Source organism: Equus asinus, chromosome 6 (assembly GCF_041296235.1).
Source record: "Equus asinus isolate D_3611 breed Donkey chromosome 6, EquAss-T2T_v2, whole genome shotgun sequence".
Lineage (NCBI taxonomy): Eukaryota > Metazoa > Chordata > Mammalia > Perissodactyla > Equidae > Equus > Equus asinus.
In genome coordinates, this window is record NC_091795.1 from 93,309,166 (window position 1) to 93,331,489 (window position 22,324).

A 22,324-nucleotide genomic window follows, 5' to 3' on the forward strand; every position below is an offset into this window, starting at 1 on the left:
GGCTGCTCTCCTGGTCGTTTCACTAAGCACCCTTCTAGGACATGTCCTTCCACAACTGGTTGAGTGGGGTATATCCCTGTGAGGACCTAAGGCTGGGCCTCTGACATCCAACCCCCCTCCCTCTTCCCACCATAGCTGGCTGCAGCCATGGCGAAACAGGGGTGAAGGGAAGGGAGGTGGGGAGCCAGCCACTCCTTCAAGGACCAGGACTGTGCAGCTGGCACGGGTTCAGGGAGGGCGTTACTCAAGCCAAGCTTTCTCTAAATCAGGGTTTCTCAACCTCAGCACCATGGACATCTTGGACATCTTGGACTGGGTCATTCTTTGGGGGCCGTCCTGTGCACTGCAGGATGTTTAGCAGCATCCCAGGCCTCCACCCCCTAGATGCCAGGGGCAGTCTCAGTCATGACAAACAAAAATGTCTCTAGACATTGCCGGTTGAGAACCTCTGTCCCAAATACTTGCCACAAGAAGGCACAGCATGGTGTGGCCCTCTGTCAGCTTTTCAAGGTCTGGTACAATTAGGCTGACACTACAAACTAAACACCCATAATGCCAAGAAGCGTTTAATTCACAGGGCTGACCTTTTGCCTGCAATGGTGCCCACTGTGGAGGAGTCTCCCCCCAGAGTCATGCAGACAGCCACTTTCCCTTGCTTGGAGGACTCACCCTCACACCCCACCCCTCAGCCACCCCACCACTTCACCCCTACCCCCTCACCCCCACCCTTCATACACCCCACCCCCTCAAACCCCCCACCCTCCTCACATCCCCCACCCCCTCACACCCTACCCTCTTCACATCCCCCACCCCTCACACACTCCACCCTCCTCACATCCCCCACCCCCTCACACCCCACCCTCTTCACATCCCCCACCCCTCACACACTCCACCCTCTTCACATCCCCCACCCCCTCACACCCCACCCTCTTCACATCCTCCACCCCTCACACACTCCACCCTCTTCACACCCCCCACCCCCTCACACCCCACCCTCTTCACACCCCCACCCCCTCACACACCCCACCCTCTTCACACCCCCCACCCCCTCACACCCCACCCTCTTCACACCCCCCACCCCCTCACACCCCACCCTCTTCACACCCCCACCCCCCTCACACACCCCACCCTCTTCACACCCCCCACCCCCTCACACCCCACCCTCTTCACACCTCCCACCCCCTCCCACCCCTCCCTCTTCACACCCCCATCCCCTCACACCCCACCCTCTTCACATCCCCCACCCCCTCACACACCCCACCCTCTTCACACCCCCATCCCCTCACACCCCACCCTCTTCACACCCCCCACCCCCTCACACACCCCACCCTCTTCACACCCCCCACCCCCTCACACCCCACCCTCTTCACACCCCCCACCCCCTCATACCCCACCCTCTTCACATCCCCCACCCCTCACACACTCCACCCTCTTCACACCTCCCACCCCCTCACACCCCACCCCTCATACACCCCACCTCCTCACACCCCCTCACACTCCCCACCCCCTTACACCCCCCACCTCCTTCACACACCCTACCCTCTCATACCCCTCACCACCTCATAACACCCACCCCTTCACATCTCCCACCCCCCCACACACCTACTCCCTCACACCCCCACCCCCTCACACACATCTCCCTCACAACACACCCCTCACTCACCCTGCCTTCCTCACACACCCCACCCCCTTCACACACACACACCCCCTTCACACACACATACCCTTCACACCCACCGGATTCAGACTGAACCGCTTACCTGAGCCTTTCCAACAAATGAGAGGTCCTTTGGTTAGAGCCCCTTGTGCATTGCGGACCAGGTAATACTTCAAGTGTTTCTGCTTCTTGGGCTGAGTGGTCAACTTAAGATTTATGTGATTGGAGAATTCCGTGAAGTAACAGAAGCCTTTCTTTCCACAGCCAACACAATTCCCAGAGAAACCTGGAGGAGGAAACAAACCAGGAAAGTCTCCAATTGACCTCCAAAGTCCTGTCCAAACAAGACATAGTTGAGCAAAACTCTGACCATTCATGTCCTGTACCACCAACCAGAGAATCCCACGGGGCAAAGGTCCCCATCCTCTTATGTGGCCCAGGGCTCAAGATGGCCTTGGCTTCAACAGAAGAAGAACCTAGAAGACTTGGTCATAGAGATGGGCCCCGGCAAGCTTGGAAGGCTGAACCTGCTTAGGGGCATATTTTAAAGCCTATACAGAGGGCGAGGGTAACAGGCCAAGAACTGTCCCCTTCAGCAGTGTATGCTGATCAAGTACCCTTGGTGATCTGCTATGCCCCCACTTGCTGTGGTGCTGGCCTGTTACCGAATCTGAGAGCAATCAGATCACAGAGACTGGATACGCTGGGAGACCTCTTGAGAGTCCAAAATTCCATCTAGGAATCAAGTAAGTCGATCCCATGAGTTGCTGAAAAGAAACGAGAGAGCTCCACAACGCCCGGCCAGGAGAGTGGGGAGGGAATTCTGCGGGCTTAGCAGCCCGTGGAGGGCAGACGTGGGCCAGAATGAGGCTCCCACAGCGGCCGCATCCTGCTGCCCGAGGCCAGAACGGGCCTGTCGGGCTGTCGGCAGAGGTTCCCACCACTGTGAGGCTCTGGGACGGCTGTCTACACAGTGGCAATGACAAAACCACCTCCTACAAACTATTAAAATCCAGAGAATACGCTTGAAAAGACCTTCATGAACTGTAAGTCTATTCCAACTGTACTCACCAGAACCGTTGGCTAAGATGAGAGAAGTGTGATGATTTGGCTATTCTATCTGACGACCCTTCTGGTTCAAACTCACTATCTCAAGAAGCTCTTCCTTAAGATGTTGCTCTGCCCACGGTGTGTCTGGTTTCTACAGCACAAGGTCCTTTAGTAAGGAAGACCTTGAAGCTGAGACTAATTTATTTCATCATAATCTCTGGCTGACGAGTTCACACACATCATTTTGATTTAGGCCACGCAGTTGTGTGTGTCAGCTTTGTTTTTGAACAGTATTTCTGTTCAAAAAACTAGGCCTCTGGCTAGTGTTCAAAATAACATCAGTCAGTGAAGGTTCAAAACATCTCCACAGAGAAATGAGACGTCGACCTTGAAGAAACCTACTGGATTCTCTGATTTACTTTATTTTAGGCAAATTTAATAGTCCCTAAAAGGCCTCAGAAATAAGGACAAATCTCACAGTCTAGCCACAGGACAGGTACAGGGTTGTTTAACCTTCCAGAATCCTACTCCCTCTGCACCAGAGCAAACAGACAAGGGACCAGAGAAATGTCAAACACTGCGCTCTGTATTTCCTTGTTTTTAAAGGGACAGGAAGGGAAGCAAAGACACAGAGAAGCAGTGTCGCTCTTGCCATTCACTGTCATCCCGATGGTTTACTCAGTTTAGCTGACACAACAACCAGTCCGTCAGGACAGCAAAACTTTCTCTTGGGAAACCTCCAAAACGGAAAGGGAAAGTCATAGTCCAAACTAGAGAGGGAAAGAGATGCGTTCGATCCCAGCACGAGAGGGAAGTCTAGACCCACAAGCACAATATTCAAGGCTGCCCCCAATGCCCCCGACCCTCACCTCCAGCTTTATCTCCTGCTCCTCATTCTGCTGCACCAAATTCCCAGCTGGACTCCCCCTGCCCACTCCCACCACCCTCTCACCTCCAGACTCACACTCTTCCTCACGTATGCCCCACCTGCATGCTTCCTGCCATCGCTCGATGCCCAGCTCAAACACGCACACCTCCAGAACCTTCCTTGACCTAAAAGGCCAGGTCTCGCTGCTCTCCAAACCCCTCCAGCTCTTTATATTGCTCAGAGCGTCCTTGCAACTTCTTCCTTAGTGATAAAGTTATTGAAATTCAGGTCTTTCCTCCCAGCACTATCCCCATGCTTCCCAAGGGCCAGGATGGTGGCGTGACTGTGTGTAGGTGTGAGTTGCAGCTGTGCATTCAGATGTATGTGCACAGACCAGCCCCAGGAATGCCGCAGACAGTCAGAAAATATCAGGAGGCAGGAGGGAGAAGAAAGAAGGTAACTGTGAAAGGGAGATTTCTGCGTCCACTCTGAAGTGATAACCGAATGTTTATATTCATCCAACCTGGGAACCTCGAGATAGACACAGCTCCACTGTCATCTAAGACCAAGACCCTGAGAAGCCTTCCAAGCCCCCTGGAAGGGATTCTGACCCTGATGGTTGAAAAGGTGGATGAACAAGAAACAGAGCTGCAAGACCAAGGATGCTAAGAGCACTTTGCCAAGGCTGACGGTGCCACTGAGAAACAGCCAAATAGAGCACAGGCCATTGCCCCATGAGAAATGTGGGCTGTGGGACCACGGCTCCATGCCAGGGGCAGGGATGGGACCCGCAGACCCGTAAGGAGCTCCTCCTGGGCTTCAGAAAGGAAACTGGAAACCCTGGCTCTTATGGTGAAGTATTTAGGGAGCCAGCAAGCAAACTGCTCTCCTGCTTAGGCAAAAACTTTCTGGCCAGGAGAACCAGCTGCTCCTCTGCAAGGTGATCCAGGGCCACGGGGGGCCAACCGAGAAAACCACACGCCACTTACCGACCGGCCCCAGGACACCGGGGAAGTGCTTTAAACCACCCCAGCTTGAACGTGTGAGGTAATTCTAATTTTCCAGGAAACTGTCTGAAAGGCAATAAAACTTTTCAGGAGGAAGAATAAAACAAGCCATTCTCTTTGGAAACCTACCTTAGGACTTGACAGTTTATAACAACCTCTAGAAAACAGGCCCAGAGAGCAGGGGATTCAGCCTGAATCCCCAGATTCCTGCCAGGCACAGGCACCCAGAGCTGGGAGGAAGCAGTCCTTCACGGGAATATTCCCTAACAATGACTCTCTCGTGACCACACAGCTGCACTGTGGGATTTTCCCAGAGGTCCAGGTGAGCTGCATTTAGCACGGCAGGGAGCATTTGCTTAAGAAGCGCATTCTGAATGGGTGCTGGCCACCCAGCCAGGCTCTCCCCTCTGTTGGAAGGAAAGCTCCTGCCCTCTTTCCATCCCCCTTGACTGCAGTGGAGCACGCAAAGACTTGGGGACCAGAAGGACTTGGGTTCAAATCCCGCCACACTAGTTACGTGACTTTGGACAGGTTAATTAACATCTCTGAGCTTTGCTTTCCTCCTCTATAAACAAGATGATAATAGCGAACATTTACTGCACACAGACCACATGCCAGGCATGGTGCCAAGCACTTTACATTATAACCATCTTCATTTAACCCTCCTGAAGCCCTATAAAACAATGCGTAGTAGGATCCCCAGTTTATGGATGAGGGAAACGAGACACAGACAGAGGCAGTAACTGGCCCTTGGGTACGGGGTAGGAAATATCAGAGTAGGGATTGAACCTCCCTGCTATGCCATCTCCTCACAAAAATCCATCTTGAAGGAGGACTAGGAAGGTAAAGGGCCCACTAGGTGTCTAGGGCACAATAGGTGGTCAGTAAGTGTCATTTCGGACAGCATGCTGTATTAGAAAGGAGACTGCAGGGGGAAAGGACACTCAAGGCGGACCCTGCACAGCCCCTCACAGTGCCGTGAGATATGGGGGACGTGGTTCAGTGTCTCCGGGTTTCAGTTTCCCAACCATAAAAGGGAAGGCGAGGACTAAATGGGTCCCACGCTTCCTTCTAGAACCAGTTACATGATTCTTCTTTGAAGCATGCACAGTGCTTCCTTCCGACGCGCCGGGTGGTCTCTGAGCACATGGCTTACAGCGGGCTGGAGGAGGCCCAGGTTTATTGCTGAGATCCCTCCCTTTGCAGAAAGGGGGTCCCCCCAACCCTCAGGGTGGCTCTGGGTGCCCACCATTGCCTGATCTTTCCTTCTTGAGCCACAAGTCCAAGGAGGCCTTGCTGATACCACCACGCTAGATACAAGTGGTCACAAACTGGTCCTGCACCTCAGGCCTTCCTGGGCTGTGGGTGCCTCCCTCCCACCACACGCCTGATGCTCAGGGAGGCTGAGTCCAGGCCGCTGCTCCAGGGCAAGCAGTCACTTGGTCCAAGCTGTCAACCTAACATGCCAAATGCAAATTTAACAAATATTTCTGAGCACAAATACGTCATGAGCTCTCACTCAAAGAACACTTGCTCGGAATTAAGCCAGGGGCTCTGAGGAAGACAGATAAAAATATATGGCCCCTGACTGTTAGGAGAAAGGGACAGACACGAATAACTCACTCCATACTGAGGCAGTGATGAGTATTCAGCAGAAGCATGGGCAGTAATAACAGCAGTCCCTCAAAGTCGGGCAGCATTTTAGAGTGTAAAGCTTCACAGAGGGGCCCGCTCAGCTCTCAGAACCAGAGCGCGCAGGGCGTAAATCACTCCCCCTTTCACAGACGGACAGCCTGATGCTCCGAGAGAGGAGGCACCTCTGCGAGGCTGGAACTTGCTTTTCCGGCACGCGGTGCAGAGGGAGAAGGGAGCGAGGGTCAGGAGCCGGTCAGGACCCCAATTCCAGGAAAGCCTCCTGGCGAGGCGGGACTTAAGTTGCACCTTGAAGAAGTCGGATGGCGAGAGGCATCTCTGTGCTCCTTTCAAGGGAGGTGCCGGCACGGGCAGCCCGTGCTTTACCCAGCAAGCTCCACGGCCACCCTCCCGTCCCCTGGAAATGAACAGCGACTCGGGAAAAACCAGGAAGACCGAAGCACAGTAAGTGAACAACACAGAATCTAGCATTGCATCTCTGCTGCGAACACAAGCTGTAACAACCACTGTCAAGCCCCTCGTGGAGGGAACGGAAAAGAAAATGGGCAAAACCAGACAGGATGTTTATTGCGGGGTGGTGGGATTTGGGCAGCTTACCTTTTTCACTTTTTGGATTTCTGTTAGTCCCATCACAATCCTATTTGTGGAGATAAAGGTAGCCTGACAACAAATGAGGAAAAAATATGCCCATAGCCCCCCACCTTGATATTCTGGCCAAATTCCGAATGGAGTGTGGAAATGATCCATCTGTGTCTCTGAAGGGGCTTCCGAGGCTATTCTGTCTGTGGTGTCTCCACGGTGTCTGCCTGGGAAGAGCCACCTGGACAAGCATGTGCACTGGGCAGCGAGTGAGGGGCACACGGTGCAAAGGCCCTACCGGGGTGGCAGGCAGAGCCCAGGAGCCTATCAGTATTCCAGAGGAAATGGGGATGGGCCAGGGGAGATGGGCGTGGGGAGACAGGACAGAGCCTAGGGTGGCTGACAGCATGATGTTAGGAGCTTTAAACGTATAATGTCAGGACGCATAACATCTGGCTCCTTACTGCTTCCCCTGCCTCAGTTTCTCCCTTCCAATAAAAAGCAATTATTCACATGACCTCCAAGAGATCTTTCTAAAACACAAATTAAAACATGGTAATCACCTTATTTGAACACTCCCAATGTTTCTTCAAAATAAAAGCTGTAAGGGAAAAACCAGGAAGGAAGGGCGTATGTATAAATTAAGAGAAACTTAAAGGACATATCAATCAAATGCTTTGGGAGAATCTCGGGTGGATCTTGATTCAAAAAACCAACTGCAAAAAAAAGTATAAGACAAAATGGGAACACACTGGATATTTGACAATATTAAGGAATTATCGTTAAATTTTTTGGATACGACAATGGTATTAGATTTCTAAGAAAAAGCTCTTATCTTTTAGAGATACACACCGAAGTATTGACAGATGAAATGACATGATGTCTGGGATTTGCTTCACAATAATTCAGGAGGTAGAGAAGAGGGAAGAGTTATAAATGAAACAAGGTTGGCCGTGTGTATCTGTTAAATATGAAGGATAGATACATCAGACTATTCTACTCTCCTCTGTGCTTCCGTAGTTTGGAAATGGCTTCCTGGGTACCATAGCCTTTTCTAAGCAGGACCCAAGTGACCCCTCCCTGCAGCCTGCACTCCAGCCTGGGTCCTGAATCCAGCTCCAGTCACAGGGAGTTCTCACCATTCCTCCAGCATGCCAAGCTCCTTCATGCATATGATTCCGACTGGGTTCACATTCAGGACCTGCCACTTACTAGCTGGGTGACCCTGAGCAAGTCAGTTAACTTCTCTGTGCCTTTGTTTCTTTTTTTTTTTTTTTCAAAGATTGGTACCTAAGCTAACATCTGTTGCCAATCTTCTTTTTTGTAAATTGTTTTATTCTCCCCAAAGACCCCAGGTAGGTAGATGTATATTGTAGTTGTGAGTGACTCTGGTTGTGGCATGTGGGATGCCGCCTCAGCATGGCTTAATGAGCAGTGCCATGTCCACGCCCAGGATCCGAACCGGTGAAACCCTGGGCCGCTGAAGCAGAGCACGTGAACTTAACCAATTGGCCACGGGGCCAGCTCCCTGTGCCTTTGTTTCTTCAGATACCAACGCTAGATAATGCATCCACCACATCAGTCATCTGACTTAATTAGAACGGTTTCCGGCACATGCTAAGTGCTCTCTAAAGTAGCTGCTGTTGGTTTTCAGTTGGTGGTGTTGTTGCTATTCTTCTCCAACTGGCAAAATTCCACTCGTTTTTCAGGGCTCACCTCAACACCACATCCTCCAAGACACCCTGCCCACCACTGGGAGGTGGTGCACCCTTGGGTACCCGACAGCACTTCAAGCCCTTGGCTACGGCATGCGGCACAGAGATGGATTATAAGCTTTATTTCTGTGGTTGTTTGGTGCAGATCTCCAAGCTGAGCTCCCAGAAAAGGACCAGGTCCCACTAGGCTTTGGGGCCCCGGGCTGAGCTAACGGTCCACCTTCAGTCGGGGTTCTACGTTCAATAAATGCTTAGTTATGCGCCTGCTGAATGAACACAGGACTCCTTTGCTCCCATCTAAGAAATGAACATTCCAGCTAAATGTTTTCTCCTCTTATGTCTTAGCTATCAGCCAATTTAGATGAATCACCATCATAAAACTGAAACACACACCTAAAGTTTAATCTTTCAGCTTTCTCATACAAAATCCCTAAGTTGATTCACAGAAAACAAGATTCCCTTCATTATAAATTATGGGGGGGCTGGCAGAGCTAAACTGCTACTTCCCCCAAAATATTCCACAGCTTCCATTTTATAGGTCACTAAAAAGCACGGAGCCCCTGCCCCCAGAGGGCTGTGAGGCCACCACGTCCTGTGCAGCCATCAGGGTTAATTGCAGGAAACCTAAACAGTGTGAAGTGTGCAAGCTGAGGGCATAAAGTTATTTTAAAAGAAGAAAGCATTGGCTATTACCAACCAGCCCCTGGTCCCCACCTCGGAGGGCTTTTTGGCGAGCAATTAACGAAGGCTCCACTTCCTCTGCGCTGGCCGCCTGAGGAGCGAAGCTGTTAGTGGGCTGGTGGTGAATAGACTTAAAGATTCTTGTCTCCACATTTCAAGACACAGGACCTCCTTGATTTACCACCCTCACAATTCCTTTACAGTCACAAAGTGGTGGAATTCAGGCAAACCTTGGCCAGCACCAGATCAAACGCTAACCTAGTCACCAGGCCATCTCCCAACGCGTTTCGTCCCTCGTCCCGAGCAGCCTTGATAAGCAAATTAAACCGGAGCTGGAATGACTCCGGGAGCTTCTCTGTTAGAGTGAATTTTCTGGAATTATCTTGTTCTCAAGAACTAGCTAGAATAAGCCCATGGACCTGCCTAAAGAGAGATTTGGCTAGAAATTTCTCTCTCCCTGGTCATTGTCCCAGAGCCCAGTCCGTTCCCCTAGTCAGCGGTCATCCGCCTTGTTTCAGAGTTTACACAGGCTGTGTCCCCCCGGCCCTCGTGGCAGGAACCGTCTCTCTTTCTTCTCTGGGTCAATCCTCGCTTCCTCCCCTTCTCCACCCTTCGGTCCTGCGCACAGTGCCTCAGACAGAAAATGTGCTCAAATAGCCACTGAACTGTGTTTACCTACCCACCTTTGGGGGCCGTATCAAACACAAAACTGGAGGTTTAAATGCTTGTACACAGGGAAAGTACAGAAGAAAATGTGTGTGTGTGGTGGGGGGCGGGGGGTTAACCCAGAAGTTTTTCTCACCAACTCACAAACTCGCTTCTGCAACGAAGACTGTTCCTGATGCTACGTCTGAAATAGATGATTCCAACCTGCCTGCCTGCCCAGGTCTCCTCCGCAGGAGACACCGGCCGGGTGAAGGGGCCAGACTGCTGCAGGGCCAGGAGCACAGGTGGAAGTCACCTCCACACTGGGTGGATGAGGACACTGAGGCCCGGGAGCCACACAGCGACCTGTGATCACACGCAGGAGTGCATCCAGCTCTCTGATCTGGCTCCACTAACAGGGGCATGTGCTGAGCACGGGGCCTGGCTCACAGGAAGAGCTCAACAAATGGCTGAACAAATGGGAGCCAGGCTTCGTAAGGCTTGGCCTCAACTCTGCACTGAAGTCGGGGCCTTCACGGGCCAGCGGTTGTTTGAAAGATCAAAGCCACGGCTTCCCCATGCTGACCTTGACCAGGATACAGAACCAAGTGGTATGGTAGTTAGGGCAGGATTTGGAGCCGGGAAGACATGAGTTTGAATCCTCACTCTGTTCCTTTACTCATGTACTTCTGGCAAGTTCATTAACAGGTTCATGCCCATCTATAAAAACAGGACAATAACGACCACCTCTTGAGAGGTGAGAGGTCAACCAAGGGAGAGAATGGCTGGAGGGTGCCTGGCAGTTATCAGGATATGAATGTTCTGGAGGCAGGAACACACACTCAGCCTTATTCTCCTTCTGCCTCACGTCTGATGGCTTCTGGGAGCGTCTGGCACAGGGTTTGTCATTCCTCATCCAGGTAGGCACTTAGGAAAGGTTTGATAAATACATGTACAAAAACTTTAAAACTAAATGATGAGCTCTCTACAGGAAAGTAGTCATATTTTAAAATAAATCTCATTTGCATTTCATTCCACAAAGAAATAGTCCACTGAGAGTCACCAATGGGGCAGTGTGACATGCTGATGAAGAGACCCTAAAGGTGGCCCGTTCCCGACCACCAAAGGCCTGCCGTGTCCCCGCCCCACATGTGGCCGGAGCCGTAGAGAAGGGCAAAGGAGGAACTTACCAAGGAGAGCGTTGTGCCCGTTATCATCCGGCAAGAACCTTTTGTCCACGGCACACACCAGAAGATGGTCTGGCAGGCTGGGGGACTTGGCCCCCACGAGGAGGAAGTCTGCAGGGACGTCGATGGGCTCGTTGGAAATGGAGACAAGACGCAGGTCCTTCCCGGCCTGACAGAACCCTAGGAGGAACAGACGGGGCTCACACCTGCTGCCCACGAGGGGCTTCAGCAGAACCAGGATCCATATGGGCAAGCGGACGAGAACCTTCTGGATCTTGTCAGGACCAACCCTTACCTCTGGACGCAGCTGACTTTAAAATTAATTCTGAGAGAAAAAAATTATCACCATAGTTATTCGTGACACTTAGCACAGTTTTTAGGATTACCAGTGTCACCATGTAATACACATTAATGTACAGAGGAAGCTTAACAGGGAAAAACTGTAGACAAATGGTGGTAGATTAAGATGTATACAACATAAATCCATAAGAAACTGTGAGTGATTTTCCATTTTTACATTTTACGGGTATGAGGAACAGGCTGATGTCCAGAATAAAGGGTGGGGCCCTGGGCTGCTCGCCGGCTGCCTCCGGGGAGGGGCTGGGTGACCGCCACTCAGGAGACTCTTCCGCGCAGAGACACTTCCACTCTGTGCCACTTTAAACTTTTTGTATTTGAGAGCTTTTAAATATATTTCCTATTCAAAAAATAAGTGTCCAAAAATATCTGGAAGAAAGGGAGAAGACGGAAACAGCTGCGATTTATTTGGATGGGCCCCTTCCAGGGTCTTTCTTGACAACAGCACATTCAGCTCCACCCACTTCGAGGCCTCCATCTTTAGTTACTGACTGAGATGAAGAGAGATGCCGTGAACCCTGATGGCCCAGGCCTTCCCTGCAAAAGTCTACAGCACTTTGAAAAGCGCCATGCCCCCGCTTCACCATGGACAGCGCGCTGTCTCCTGCTCTCCCCTCCGTCCCTCAGTCCGGGGTGGTGGTGGGGGGATTCTGGGGGGCGGGGAGCGGACAGGCCTGCTCCTGCGCCCACCGTGTGCGGCACGGGGCCAGGACACGCTCTGCACAGCTCTCCTGTGATCGCCGATGGGAAGGATTTCTGCCCCCAGTGCAAAGACGTGGCGATCGATGCTCAGAGAGGTCACTTGCTCAAAGCTGCTGAGAGGCGAGCCAGGACGGAGCCAGGCCTGAGTCTCAGGCTAGGGGCGGTTCCCCTCATCGTCCTGGGGAAGTTAAGCAAATTCCCAGACGTTGAGGTCAAGCACCCAGCAGGTCTGCGACCCAGCCCGTCCTTCTGAAGAGCTTGGGAAAAGTTGGCCGTGGGCAGAGCATTCACTCCATTTATTTGGAAATTCTTTGAAAATCACGGTGATGACCACTGGAGAGTTTACTGTTCTCTTATTTAATTAGGTGGCCTTTTAACACGTGGACACTAGCAGTCCTACCTCACGAAGAGCCACTGTGCTGGCTTCCCTCTCCCAGTGAGGGCTGATCCCCGCCCCTGTTGGCCATCCTGCACAGGGTTGGGTCTGGGCCCCCACACAGGGCCCATGGGGCCACCACTGCTGTCTGATCACTTCTCCCCACCCTGCCCAGGCGCATTGCAGACCCTTACCCAAATAAACTGCTAGCAGTTCCCCAGAGGGCTACAATCTCACCCCTCCAAGCCTTTGCACATGCTGTTCCTCTGTCTGGAATGTCCCAGCTTCCCCCAACCCTCTCCCAGTCTCCTCGCTAACTCCTGCTAATTCTCCAAAACTCAGATGAAGGACCACCTCCTCCAGGAAGCCTTCCCCAAGCTCTCTGCCTGCAGCAGGAAACTTCCCTGTGCTCCCGGGCACCCCTGCTTGCCTACCCCACCCTATAGCACTTTCTACATCGTCTGCAGTGTCTGCTTACCTATATAGCTCCATTAAACTGGGAATTCTTGTACCTTTTATCTCCAAATTTCCAGAGCAGGGGCTCAATAATTATTTTAATTAACTGACTAAATAACTAACTAGTTACACCTCTTGACTGGTATGGTGACAGCACACATGAACTTACTACCTCTCGGGAGGCTGTCCGGCTAGTGAGGGGCAGAGCAAGTCTCTGAGCACAGAGCACACGCTAGCATCTCTAGACCAAGCTGCCACCCCAGCCGGCATCTCCAAGCCTCGGTTCCTCAGCAGCAAATGGGAAGAACATCACTGATTTCACAGGGCTCCTGAGACAACAGGTAGCTGCGTTTTCAACAGAAAAGTACCAATAGAGGTGAAAGACGATTCCTACTAATCAATTCTGAGGTAAACACGCAGTACCAGCAGATCTGAGTTGAGAAAATATATTCTAGTCTTCAAACAACCGATGTAGAAAAATGAACTCTGGGATCTAAATCCATTTGTAAAGTTGAGGCTGTCCAAAGGGTGGCTGAGGGGCTGTGCGCCCTCAGCGTGTGTGCCCCTTGGGGTGATGCAGCCAATGCTCCTGGTAGGGGAGGGCATGCCTGCCACTACCTGCTGGGGACAGTGGGCACAGCTCACACCTTAGGGGCCCAGGACAGGCAAGGGGACTCCCGCAGCACAGAGCCGCAGTCTCCGGGCATCGGGGGCCCCGCCCAGCTGGTGGTCTCACCATCTGTGGTGCAGCACCCTTCGGGCGGAGGGTGCATCTGGTAGGGATTAGGGCGACAGTTCTGCTCCAGGGCCCCTTCTCCTTCTTCTTCCTCTTCCTCATTGTCCACTCGGCTGCCACCTACAAGTGGGAGAGAGGAGTGACAGCAATGGAGGCAGAAGGAAATACTCAGCAAGTCTCAGCTTCTGAACCACTAACCAGTCCTCACAAACACACCGTGAGTCTGGCATTGTCTCCGGAGCTTCTTTACCCAAGAGGAAAGCTGAGACTCACTCCAGTTGATGAGTTCCCCAAGGTCACAGACTCAGCCTCCAAGCCTGGCCTGGGGACTTCAAATTCAGGTTCACTTCTCTTCCCATCCACACAGCTCTACATGTCTGCACAAGCGCAAGGGTGCAATACATGTATAATTGGTTAATAAGGACGGAGCACGAAGCTTGTACACAGTAGGCACTCCAAAAATATTTGTGTGGGGGGACCATGGTGGAATATATAGGCCATTTTACAGATAAGGAAACAGAGGCTCAGAGAGACCCCATGATTGGCCCACAGCTCTTCAACCACCATGTTCCCAGTCGTGTCTGATGCCCAAGCTGACATTGTCACCACCAACTGCACTGCTCAGTTTAGAATACAAAATACAGTGTGAACTGCCTTTACATGGTGGAAGAGAGCTGTTAAACTATATGTTTTCATTTACATGCATGTATAAATTACTACAAATACAAACACATCCAAATTTGTCTCATACACAAACCATTCCAGAATGTTCTAGAAGAGGGTCAGGCTTAATAAAAGCTTTTTATTAAGTGAAACTGTATTTTAAGAGTAATGGCAAACGTGGAACTGGCCAGGAGAGCCAGGAACTGACCATGGAAATCCCCCGCTCCATGTTTGTGAGTTCTGTCACAGCAGTAAGAGGAGTTTCTTGTCATGAGCCACAGACGCTCAGCTCCTGGAGAGCAGGCCCTCTGCCCTTACTCATCCCTGTAACCCAGGCACCCAGCAAAACGCCTCGTACAGGGGTGGTGCTCGAGAAACATCTGCCCAACCGAGCTGAGCACACACAGCTACACCTTATTACCCAGCATGGCTAGAGAAAGGGGGGATTTCCTAGAAGTGAATTCTCAAGGCTGTTAAAAGAAGTTATTCAACAGACGCTTTTGGTAAAAATCTTTCCCAACCTGCCTATCTTTAAATGTCGTTAAATAAAGACCATACAGATTTCTTCATGGTTTAGGGTCATTATGAGCATCCTTAAACACACAAGGCTAGGAGACAGGTGTTTCTTCTTTTGTTTCTGTCTTCTCTCTTAGTGCTGGCTTCTCTGTCGCCATTTCTCCTACTCCCATCTTTCTCGGCTCTGACACCCTCCGTCCCTCCAACCAGGGAGTTGAGTGGTTTTAGGTTAGTGATCAAATCGTGTGCACTGGACAAAGATGGGACAGGGACTCACAGATCTCAGGTTGTAGGATTTGTGTCTGCCACTGTTAATGTGGCCCCAGGAAAGTTACTTAACCCCTCTGTGCGTCAGATCCTGCATCTTTAAAATGAGGTGGTTATATAAAGTCACTTTGAGCTGTGACAGTCCAAGTGGGGAAATATGGCCCTCAGAGTTGCACAGAATATTCCAGATGTGATTTAATCAGTATGGGGTACTGGGAACATACCCTCACAGTGGCCACTATTTTAAAGGTGTTTGTGGGACAGGAGACTAAATATTTCGAGCCAGTCGGTGACCTTGGGAAGGTCAGAGCAAGAAATGAAGCAAGAATTCCTGGTCTCTCCATCCTTCTGGGCCTAGAGAACACAGAGGTGGTGGGAACACTGTAAAAAGATTACCCGGGAAGACAAGGGTGGGGCGCAGGGCAGACGAACGCCAAAGGCGCCTTCAGAGGCTTCCTTCCTGCCATTCAGTGCAGGCCCCCGGGGGAGTGGTGTTGCCCAGACCCAGGTGCCAGCAATGCAGCACAGGTCCCCATGGGGGCTCAAACTGTCCTTTAGCCACCTACGGAGTGGGTGGCATGGAAGGCTCTGCTGCAAAATCAAGACTAGTCTCTGAGCCAGTCCTCCAGAGGCCCGGAGCGGACGGCAGAGACACCGACAAGTGGAGAGAAAGGGGAGAGAAAGTCGGAGACTTCGGAGCTGTGAGGGCACACACAGGAATGTCTGCACATTAGGCTGCTAAGCCGAAAAGAACAGGAATTCAGACCCTCCGAAAGAAAGAAAGAGGATGGTCTTAAGCCTCAGAAAGTCAAAGAAAGAGCTCAAAATCCAGTCACTAAGAAAGCAGGATTAAAGGTCAAAGGTCTACATCAGACATTCCAGGACCTTTGATGGGACCGGCTGGGAGCAGACCAAACCAGACTGTTTACCAAGGTCCCCGGCAGGAGCAGAGCTTTCCGACGGCCCTGGACACCCCAGCTGGACTGGCAGCTCAGGACCCTGAGCTGAAGCAGGAATCCAGGGATCCTAGTGCGGCACCTCACTCCACGAGCATGAGGCCATTCATTTGAATGTTTACACTACATTCTGTTTTCTTTCCATGAGAAGAAACTGTAGGACATGCTGAGTGGGTGGGATCATAGGAATTTGCCTGCAACTTCTTTAATTAATAAGCACTTATCCCAAAAGGCTGGGTGGTATTTGTTTGGTTTGGTTGGTCTCTCTTTAAAAAATAAATAAATAAATAACACGTAAAAGGTTTTTCCCCTAGAAGGAGGTGGCAAGACCCCTAATTCAGAGAACAAAGTGATGAGGCCCTGCTGAACCACCCTCACAGATACGGAGAATGTTAACAGACTGAGGGTGTTTAGTACACCAGCTCCCTGGTCATAAAAATCATCCTTCATGTTATCTTCTGAGGAAGGACAGCAATAAGATAAGAGATCCTGACACAGAGACAGACAGACAAAACAAGGTGTGGCCTGTACATGCCGTCTGCACCAAGTTTTATGATGCAGAAAGCAGGGGCTCGAGCTGAGTGCTTGGTTTATGGTGACATTTAGCAAAGCTAAGAGTCGCCCGCTTCCACCAACCCCTCATCCTTCCTCCCCCGACTCGAAAAACGAAATCTCAGAGGATTTCCCTATTCTGTCTGGAAAATGGGAAAATCACAGCAGGGCCTGCCCTGGTTTTCATACCAACACGAGGGCTGCACATGGCGGCCAACAGCTGGCAGGGAGCCTGCAGCACTCGGCACCGGAGGCATGGGGCTACCCTGGAAAGCTCCGCGCACCCCACACCCTCTCAGCAGGGGAGGGCCTCCTCAGAAACCAGCATGTTCGGGATGCAGCCTCCCAGGTAGAGGACAGGAAAGGTAATCCATGGAGATCACTCTCCCTAGATGGGTATCCATCAAAACTCCAAGCAAACCAATCTTCCATCTTCCCAAATCATGAGACTCAATTACTTTAGCTGATGGAGGTGAAAGCAGATTTCAAAGTGCCATTCAAAGGTACTAAATTATTTATCATTATGACTGTCGTTAACTCACCATGACCCACCAAGCCTTTCAGTGCTGTTAGAAGTTAAGGATGACCATTTAATACATATTTCACAAAAGTCTAGGACATATTCTCCAGGGATTTCTCATCTCCCCACAGTGTCACAGGAAGGCTTCCTATGCCAGAAAACGTCAGTCCTTTCTATGTGAATTCCAGAAAATTCTTGGGTTTCCCACTTCGTGGTTTTGACCACAATCTAGTTTCTCTCTAGACCCAGATCCAGTTCTTTTTGGCTCTTAGCTGATTTGCAAGGTTAACTCTGTAGGGACATTTCACAGAGTGACACAGGAACGCTTCTCTGCTGGAACTCTCAGATATCACACAGCGCCCGTGCCTCATTTTTCCTTCTGTGCAACTTTCTCCAGCCCGTCATCCCCACAACCCCCAACACACACACACACGCATTCACACTGACACACTCACTCACATCGTGACCACCCCAACACAGGACCTGGCATACCGCACGCTTTCTTAATTAGTTCATTTTTATTTTAAAGCATAGCCTCTTTAACTTCATGAAAATACACAGCTATAAAAAATATACACTAAAGATCGAAAAATACAACCATTCTAATGTCTCTGGATAATTAAGTAAACCTTAAAGTTGTCCTCATGCCTGAAGATTATTTATTTATTTATTCTTAGCACACGTTAAATTCATAAGGGTTTGTTCTTGGTTTTTAAAAGTTTCTAGAGGGCTCTTGTATCTGCTATCATAAGGAGAAACTACCTAGGCTACTTTGCAAAGATATGGTCAAGAATCCTGGGATAAAGAGAAAAAAATGTTTATCCAAGTGAAAACGTCAAACCTTTTAATAAGGGTAAGTGACAACCAATTGAGAAGAGTCAAACTCGGCCCTATTCTTTTCTCCTGTTAATCCAATGAATAATTTTATTCCTTGCAACTTTATGGCTGAAACTTATTTTAGTTTTAGCTAAGTAGGAACGTATGTGCCACTTTCTTCTTCTAACAATTCTTTTCTGCTGGGCTCAACATTTTCTAGCAGAACAGCAGAGGAAAGGTTTCAAGTTCTGTTGCTAACATCAGCTACATCAATACAAGAAATGCACAAACGCAGCTCCTACCTTCCAGAGCAGAGAGCTGCCGCTCAGCTTCCAGGTACAGCTGGGAGAAGATGGGCCTGGGCACCAGGCTGCTGGACCGCAGCGAGGCCTCGATAGAGCTGTGCAAGACCTCTTCGAACCGCGTCGTCTTCAGCTGTCCAGCGTAAGAGTTTCCCATCTTCAAAAGAGACGATGGAGTCTTCTGTTTAAAACAGCATTTCAGTTTCAGTGAAAAAGACTGAGCTGAGTGTGAAGCCCAAAGGTAGAAGGTAGACCCGCTGCGAGGAGGGGAGGGCCGTGTGTCCCCCGCTCGCAAAGAGGAGGAGAAGGCGGCTCTTAGCCGCAGCTAGTGCCGGGCAATTACAGGAAGTTATATAAGTAACAGCTTTCTCTAATTTAGCACTCAGCAGAGTCTGACACCTCTCAGAATATTTTACTAGAAATTGGCGCTTAGTCATCCTCAGGTTTCACAGACCCCAGCTTTTCCCCCCGAGATGTGAGCCTGCCTCTGAGAGACCCCGGAGAAAGGATGCTCTATTTTCCTTGAGAATTTCACATTCCCTGCCTAATAGTCCAGGGCCACTTTATGTATGTGCCGGCAGCTGACAGTGCAGTGACCCACAACGCCCAGTCCCCACGTTTCAGGATCACAGCACTCGGGCCCCCTCACCGTCTCAGAGGCAGCCTCGCAGACTCCCCATCACTACCTTTTCTGCTAAAAGCCCAATTATTAACATTCCTCCTTTAAAGTGATTTTTATTTTGTTGTTTCCATTATACAAGTAACGCAGAATTACACCTGGAAATCTGGAAATTACAAAAGAGGGTGGAAAAACAAGAGGAAAATCACCAATATTTCCATCCCCCAAGATAACCCTTGTGATTTTTTGGGGGGAGCAGCTTGATGAAGATAGCATTCACATACCACACCGTACCGTTCGCCCACTTAACACAATTCAGGGGTTTTTAGGATATTCACTGCTGTGCAACCGTCACACAATTGATTTTAGACTATTTTCATCACCCTAAAAAGAAACCTCATAGCCTTTAGCCGTTACCCCCCAACCCCTCAATCCTCCAGCCCTAGGCAACTGCTAATTTACTCGCTGTCTCCGTGGCTGTGCCTCCTCTGGAAATGTCATATTAATGGACTCACACGGCGTGTGGTCTGCTGTGACTGGCTTCTTTTCATGAGCATCACGTTTTCAAGGTCCCTCTGTGTAGCAGCCTGTGTCGGGACTTCCTTCCTACCATGATATTTTGATTCTTTCCAGACTTAATTCTCTTTAGAACTCGGGGTTAGGAGGGAGATAAGAGATCCTATCCACATAGCCATAATCATTCTAGAATACAATTTTTGATTCTGCCTTTTTCACTTGACATAAGCATTTCACCCAATCCTCTTACAAATGCTTTTAAGACAGTTTTAATGGCTGCATCATCTCCCATTGAGTGAAGGGGCAGAGGTTTGCGCAGACATTTCTCTCGGATCATACATGCGGTTAAATCTCTATACTTAGTCCTTCCCAAGAACCGGCATTTAAATTTATATTCCTTCCTAATGTTTCTGTTTCATTTTAAATTTAGCTTTTTGTTTATATTTCCCTCTTCCTATTTCCTTTTGGTTTAACTTGTACTTTTACCAAATTTCTTAAGATGACTACTTTCTTGTCATTGTTATTTTCCATCTTACATCTTTAATAATGAAGACATTTACAGCTGTACATTTTCCTCAGGGTACCTCGTTGCTAGGACACGTAGTTTTACTGTAAAGTGTTCTCCTTTCCACTTCTCTTTAGACAGTTTAGGATCTCTCTTCTGATCCCCTCTTAGGTCCTCTAACTATCCGGGAGCGTATGTTTAATTTCTAAATAGTCAAGATTTGGGTGAGAAGCGGGGCTAGGCTTATATATTTATTTCTAATTTGTATTAGATTATAATCATCACTGTGTCCTTTAGAAACTCTACTTTTTAAATTTCTTAAGGGTTTCTTTTTGATGGGTACTTGATGGATTTTCACAAATATACCATCAATATGAGAAAAAAGATGTATAAATTCTCTTCAAGAGATGAAAGATGATTTTTCAATTCTTCTATATCCTGGTATATTTCTTGTCTACTATACTGTTAATCTTCAAAGTAATATTTGACATAAACAATAGCACAAGATGCCAGCACTGACGTGACCACAGGACAGTAGTCTCCTGCTTCATTCCTGGGATGTACACCCAGCCACGCTAGTGTGAGTCTGGCTTCACCAGCCGGCACGATCTCGCACATCACTTTGACTTAAGACGTACATAAGAAAGTCCCCTTGTCCTTGCTCTGCCTGGCAGAGCAATTTCAAGATGGGACTGTGGGTGCCCCAAGGAGCTCTGGTTTCCCTCCTGAAGATAAAATGGGCCAAGCAGTCACGTTGATTTTCTGCCTCTATTGTAAGGAAGGTCCAGCCTTTCCTCTTCCAACTAAAAGTAAATGGAAACCATTCAACACTTCCTGCTCGTGGCAATAATTCCCGACTGCAGGGCCCCTTGGTCAGCCTCTGCTTACAGCCTGGGGAAATGAGCTGTTGGGAGGATTGCTTCAGGAATTAGCCGCAACAAAAAGAAAGTGCTCCTGAAAAAGAGAGGTCAGCTGGGGGAGCCACCGAATAGCCCGTCAGAGTGGCTCCAGGCCCTCTCATCGGCCTTTTTTCTTGACCTGCTGCATCCTTCAGTAGGTGAATGAGGCGTTACCGGCCACATCTGGGGACACTTGCCTTATTTTCAATTCAGGGTGGTCCGTTTAAAGCTGCCGCCAATTAATAACATCACGAATGCCTCCTATTTCTATAGATCTTTGTCTGCAGAGCTTCACGCACACAGAAAGCAGCTCTAAGTCCGGCCCATTTTACATGGAGCCCCTGCAGAATCATGCTCGGGGACTGAAAGAAAGGGCTCGGGGCATCCAGATCCTACCTTCCCAAGGTCCTACTCAGCCCACCTGACAGCTGATGGGCACCCTGAGCCCAGAGGACTCCACTGGTTAAGGCAAATCAAGGCCTAACACGGACAGGGCAACAAAGAGGAAGAAAAAAAACCAGCGTTCATTGTCCAGCCCCTGCGCGCAAGGCCCTGGGCATGCTCCCTTGATTATCACACTTGGCAGCCAGGTGAGGGCTATTGTGAAGCTATTTAAAGATGACAAATGCAAGTCTTGGAGATGATAGGTAACCTGAAGGAACACTTATTAAAAGAAAAGAAATAGAATTGGGGATGAGGGAGGAAGGAGGGGGAGGGAGAGGTGGAAGCACGGCCGGAGAGAAGAAACACACAAGGGACAATGGCATAGAAAACTTTCACACTCAAAAAAACAGACATTAGGGGGCCAGCCTGGTGGCCGAGTGGTTAAGTTCACGCACTCTGCTTCGGTGGCCCAGGGTTCACCGGTTTGGATCCTGGGCACAGACCTACACACCACTTATCGAGCCATGTGTGGCGGCGTCCCACACAGAAGAACTAGAAGGACTTACAACCAGGATACAACTATGCACTGGGGCTCTGGGAGGAAAAAGAAAACAAACCAGGAAGATTGGCAACAGGTCTTAGCTCAGCACCAATCTCCCTCACCAAAAAACAAACAAACAAAGAAAAAAGACAACCAAAAAGAAAACTGGACATTTTATTTTACAACCCCAAGCAAACATCAAAGCTTTAACGTCTATAAGCAAAGGGTGAGAGAGAAAATGTACCCTGCTCTCCATCTTATGATGCATTTGAAATCATAATAAGTAATATTGGTAAATACAGATGGGGAGGGAGCACTGAGAACCTTCCGGAAACACTGTGGCCCTTTTGTTAGTCCCATTGGACCACAATCGCGGGGTGTGGGAACTTCCCACTAACAGAGCAGTGCTCTGCCAGACGAGACCACCTGCGAGCTAAGGAGGGTTTGGGATCAGGGGGCAGAGCAAGCTGAGGGGGAGGCCCCGCTGGAGCTCTCTGCCATGTCAGAATCTCGCACTTGTCAGATGGGGAACTAAAGAGCCAGAGGGAGGAGAGCCTGGGTCAGAGCCAAACACGAAAGGCTGAGTCCTACCAAATGCC

At 49.8% G+C, this 22,324-nt stretch overlaps 1 protein-coding gene across 14 annotated transcripts in view; it reads right to left on the reverse strand.

The window, feature by feature from the left end:
- The window catches only part of GREB1 (growth regulating estrogen receptor binding 1), a 141,125-nt gene that overhangs the window by 58,370 nt on the left and 60,431 nt on the right, over window positions 1-22,324 (reverse strand). For all 14 annotated transcript variants that reach the window (XR_011504203.1, XR_011504204.1, XM_070512589.1 and 11 more), the window contains exons 2-5: window positions 18,262-18,442; window positions 13,670-13,789; window positions 11,046-11,222; window positions 1,761-1,943 (exon numbers count right to left, since the gene is read on the reverse strand). Coding sequence is in view for 12 of the 14 variants with exons in the window: in XM_070512589.1 (XP_070368690.1) it covers window positions 1,761-1,943; window positions 11,046-11,222; window positions 13,670-13,789; window positions 18,262-18,418 (637 nt within the window). In the remaining 2 variants the exon portion in view is untranslated. The remainder of the gene's footprint in view (window positions 1-1,760; window positions 1,944-11,045; window positions 11,223-13,669; window positions 13,790-18,261; window positions 18,443-22,324) is intronic.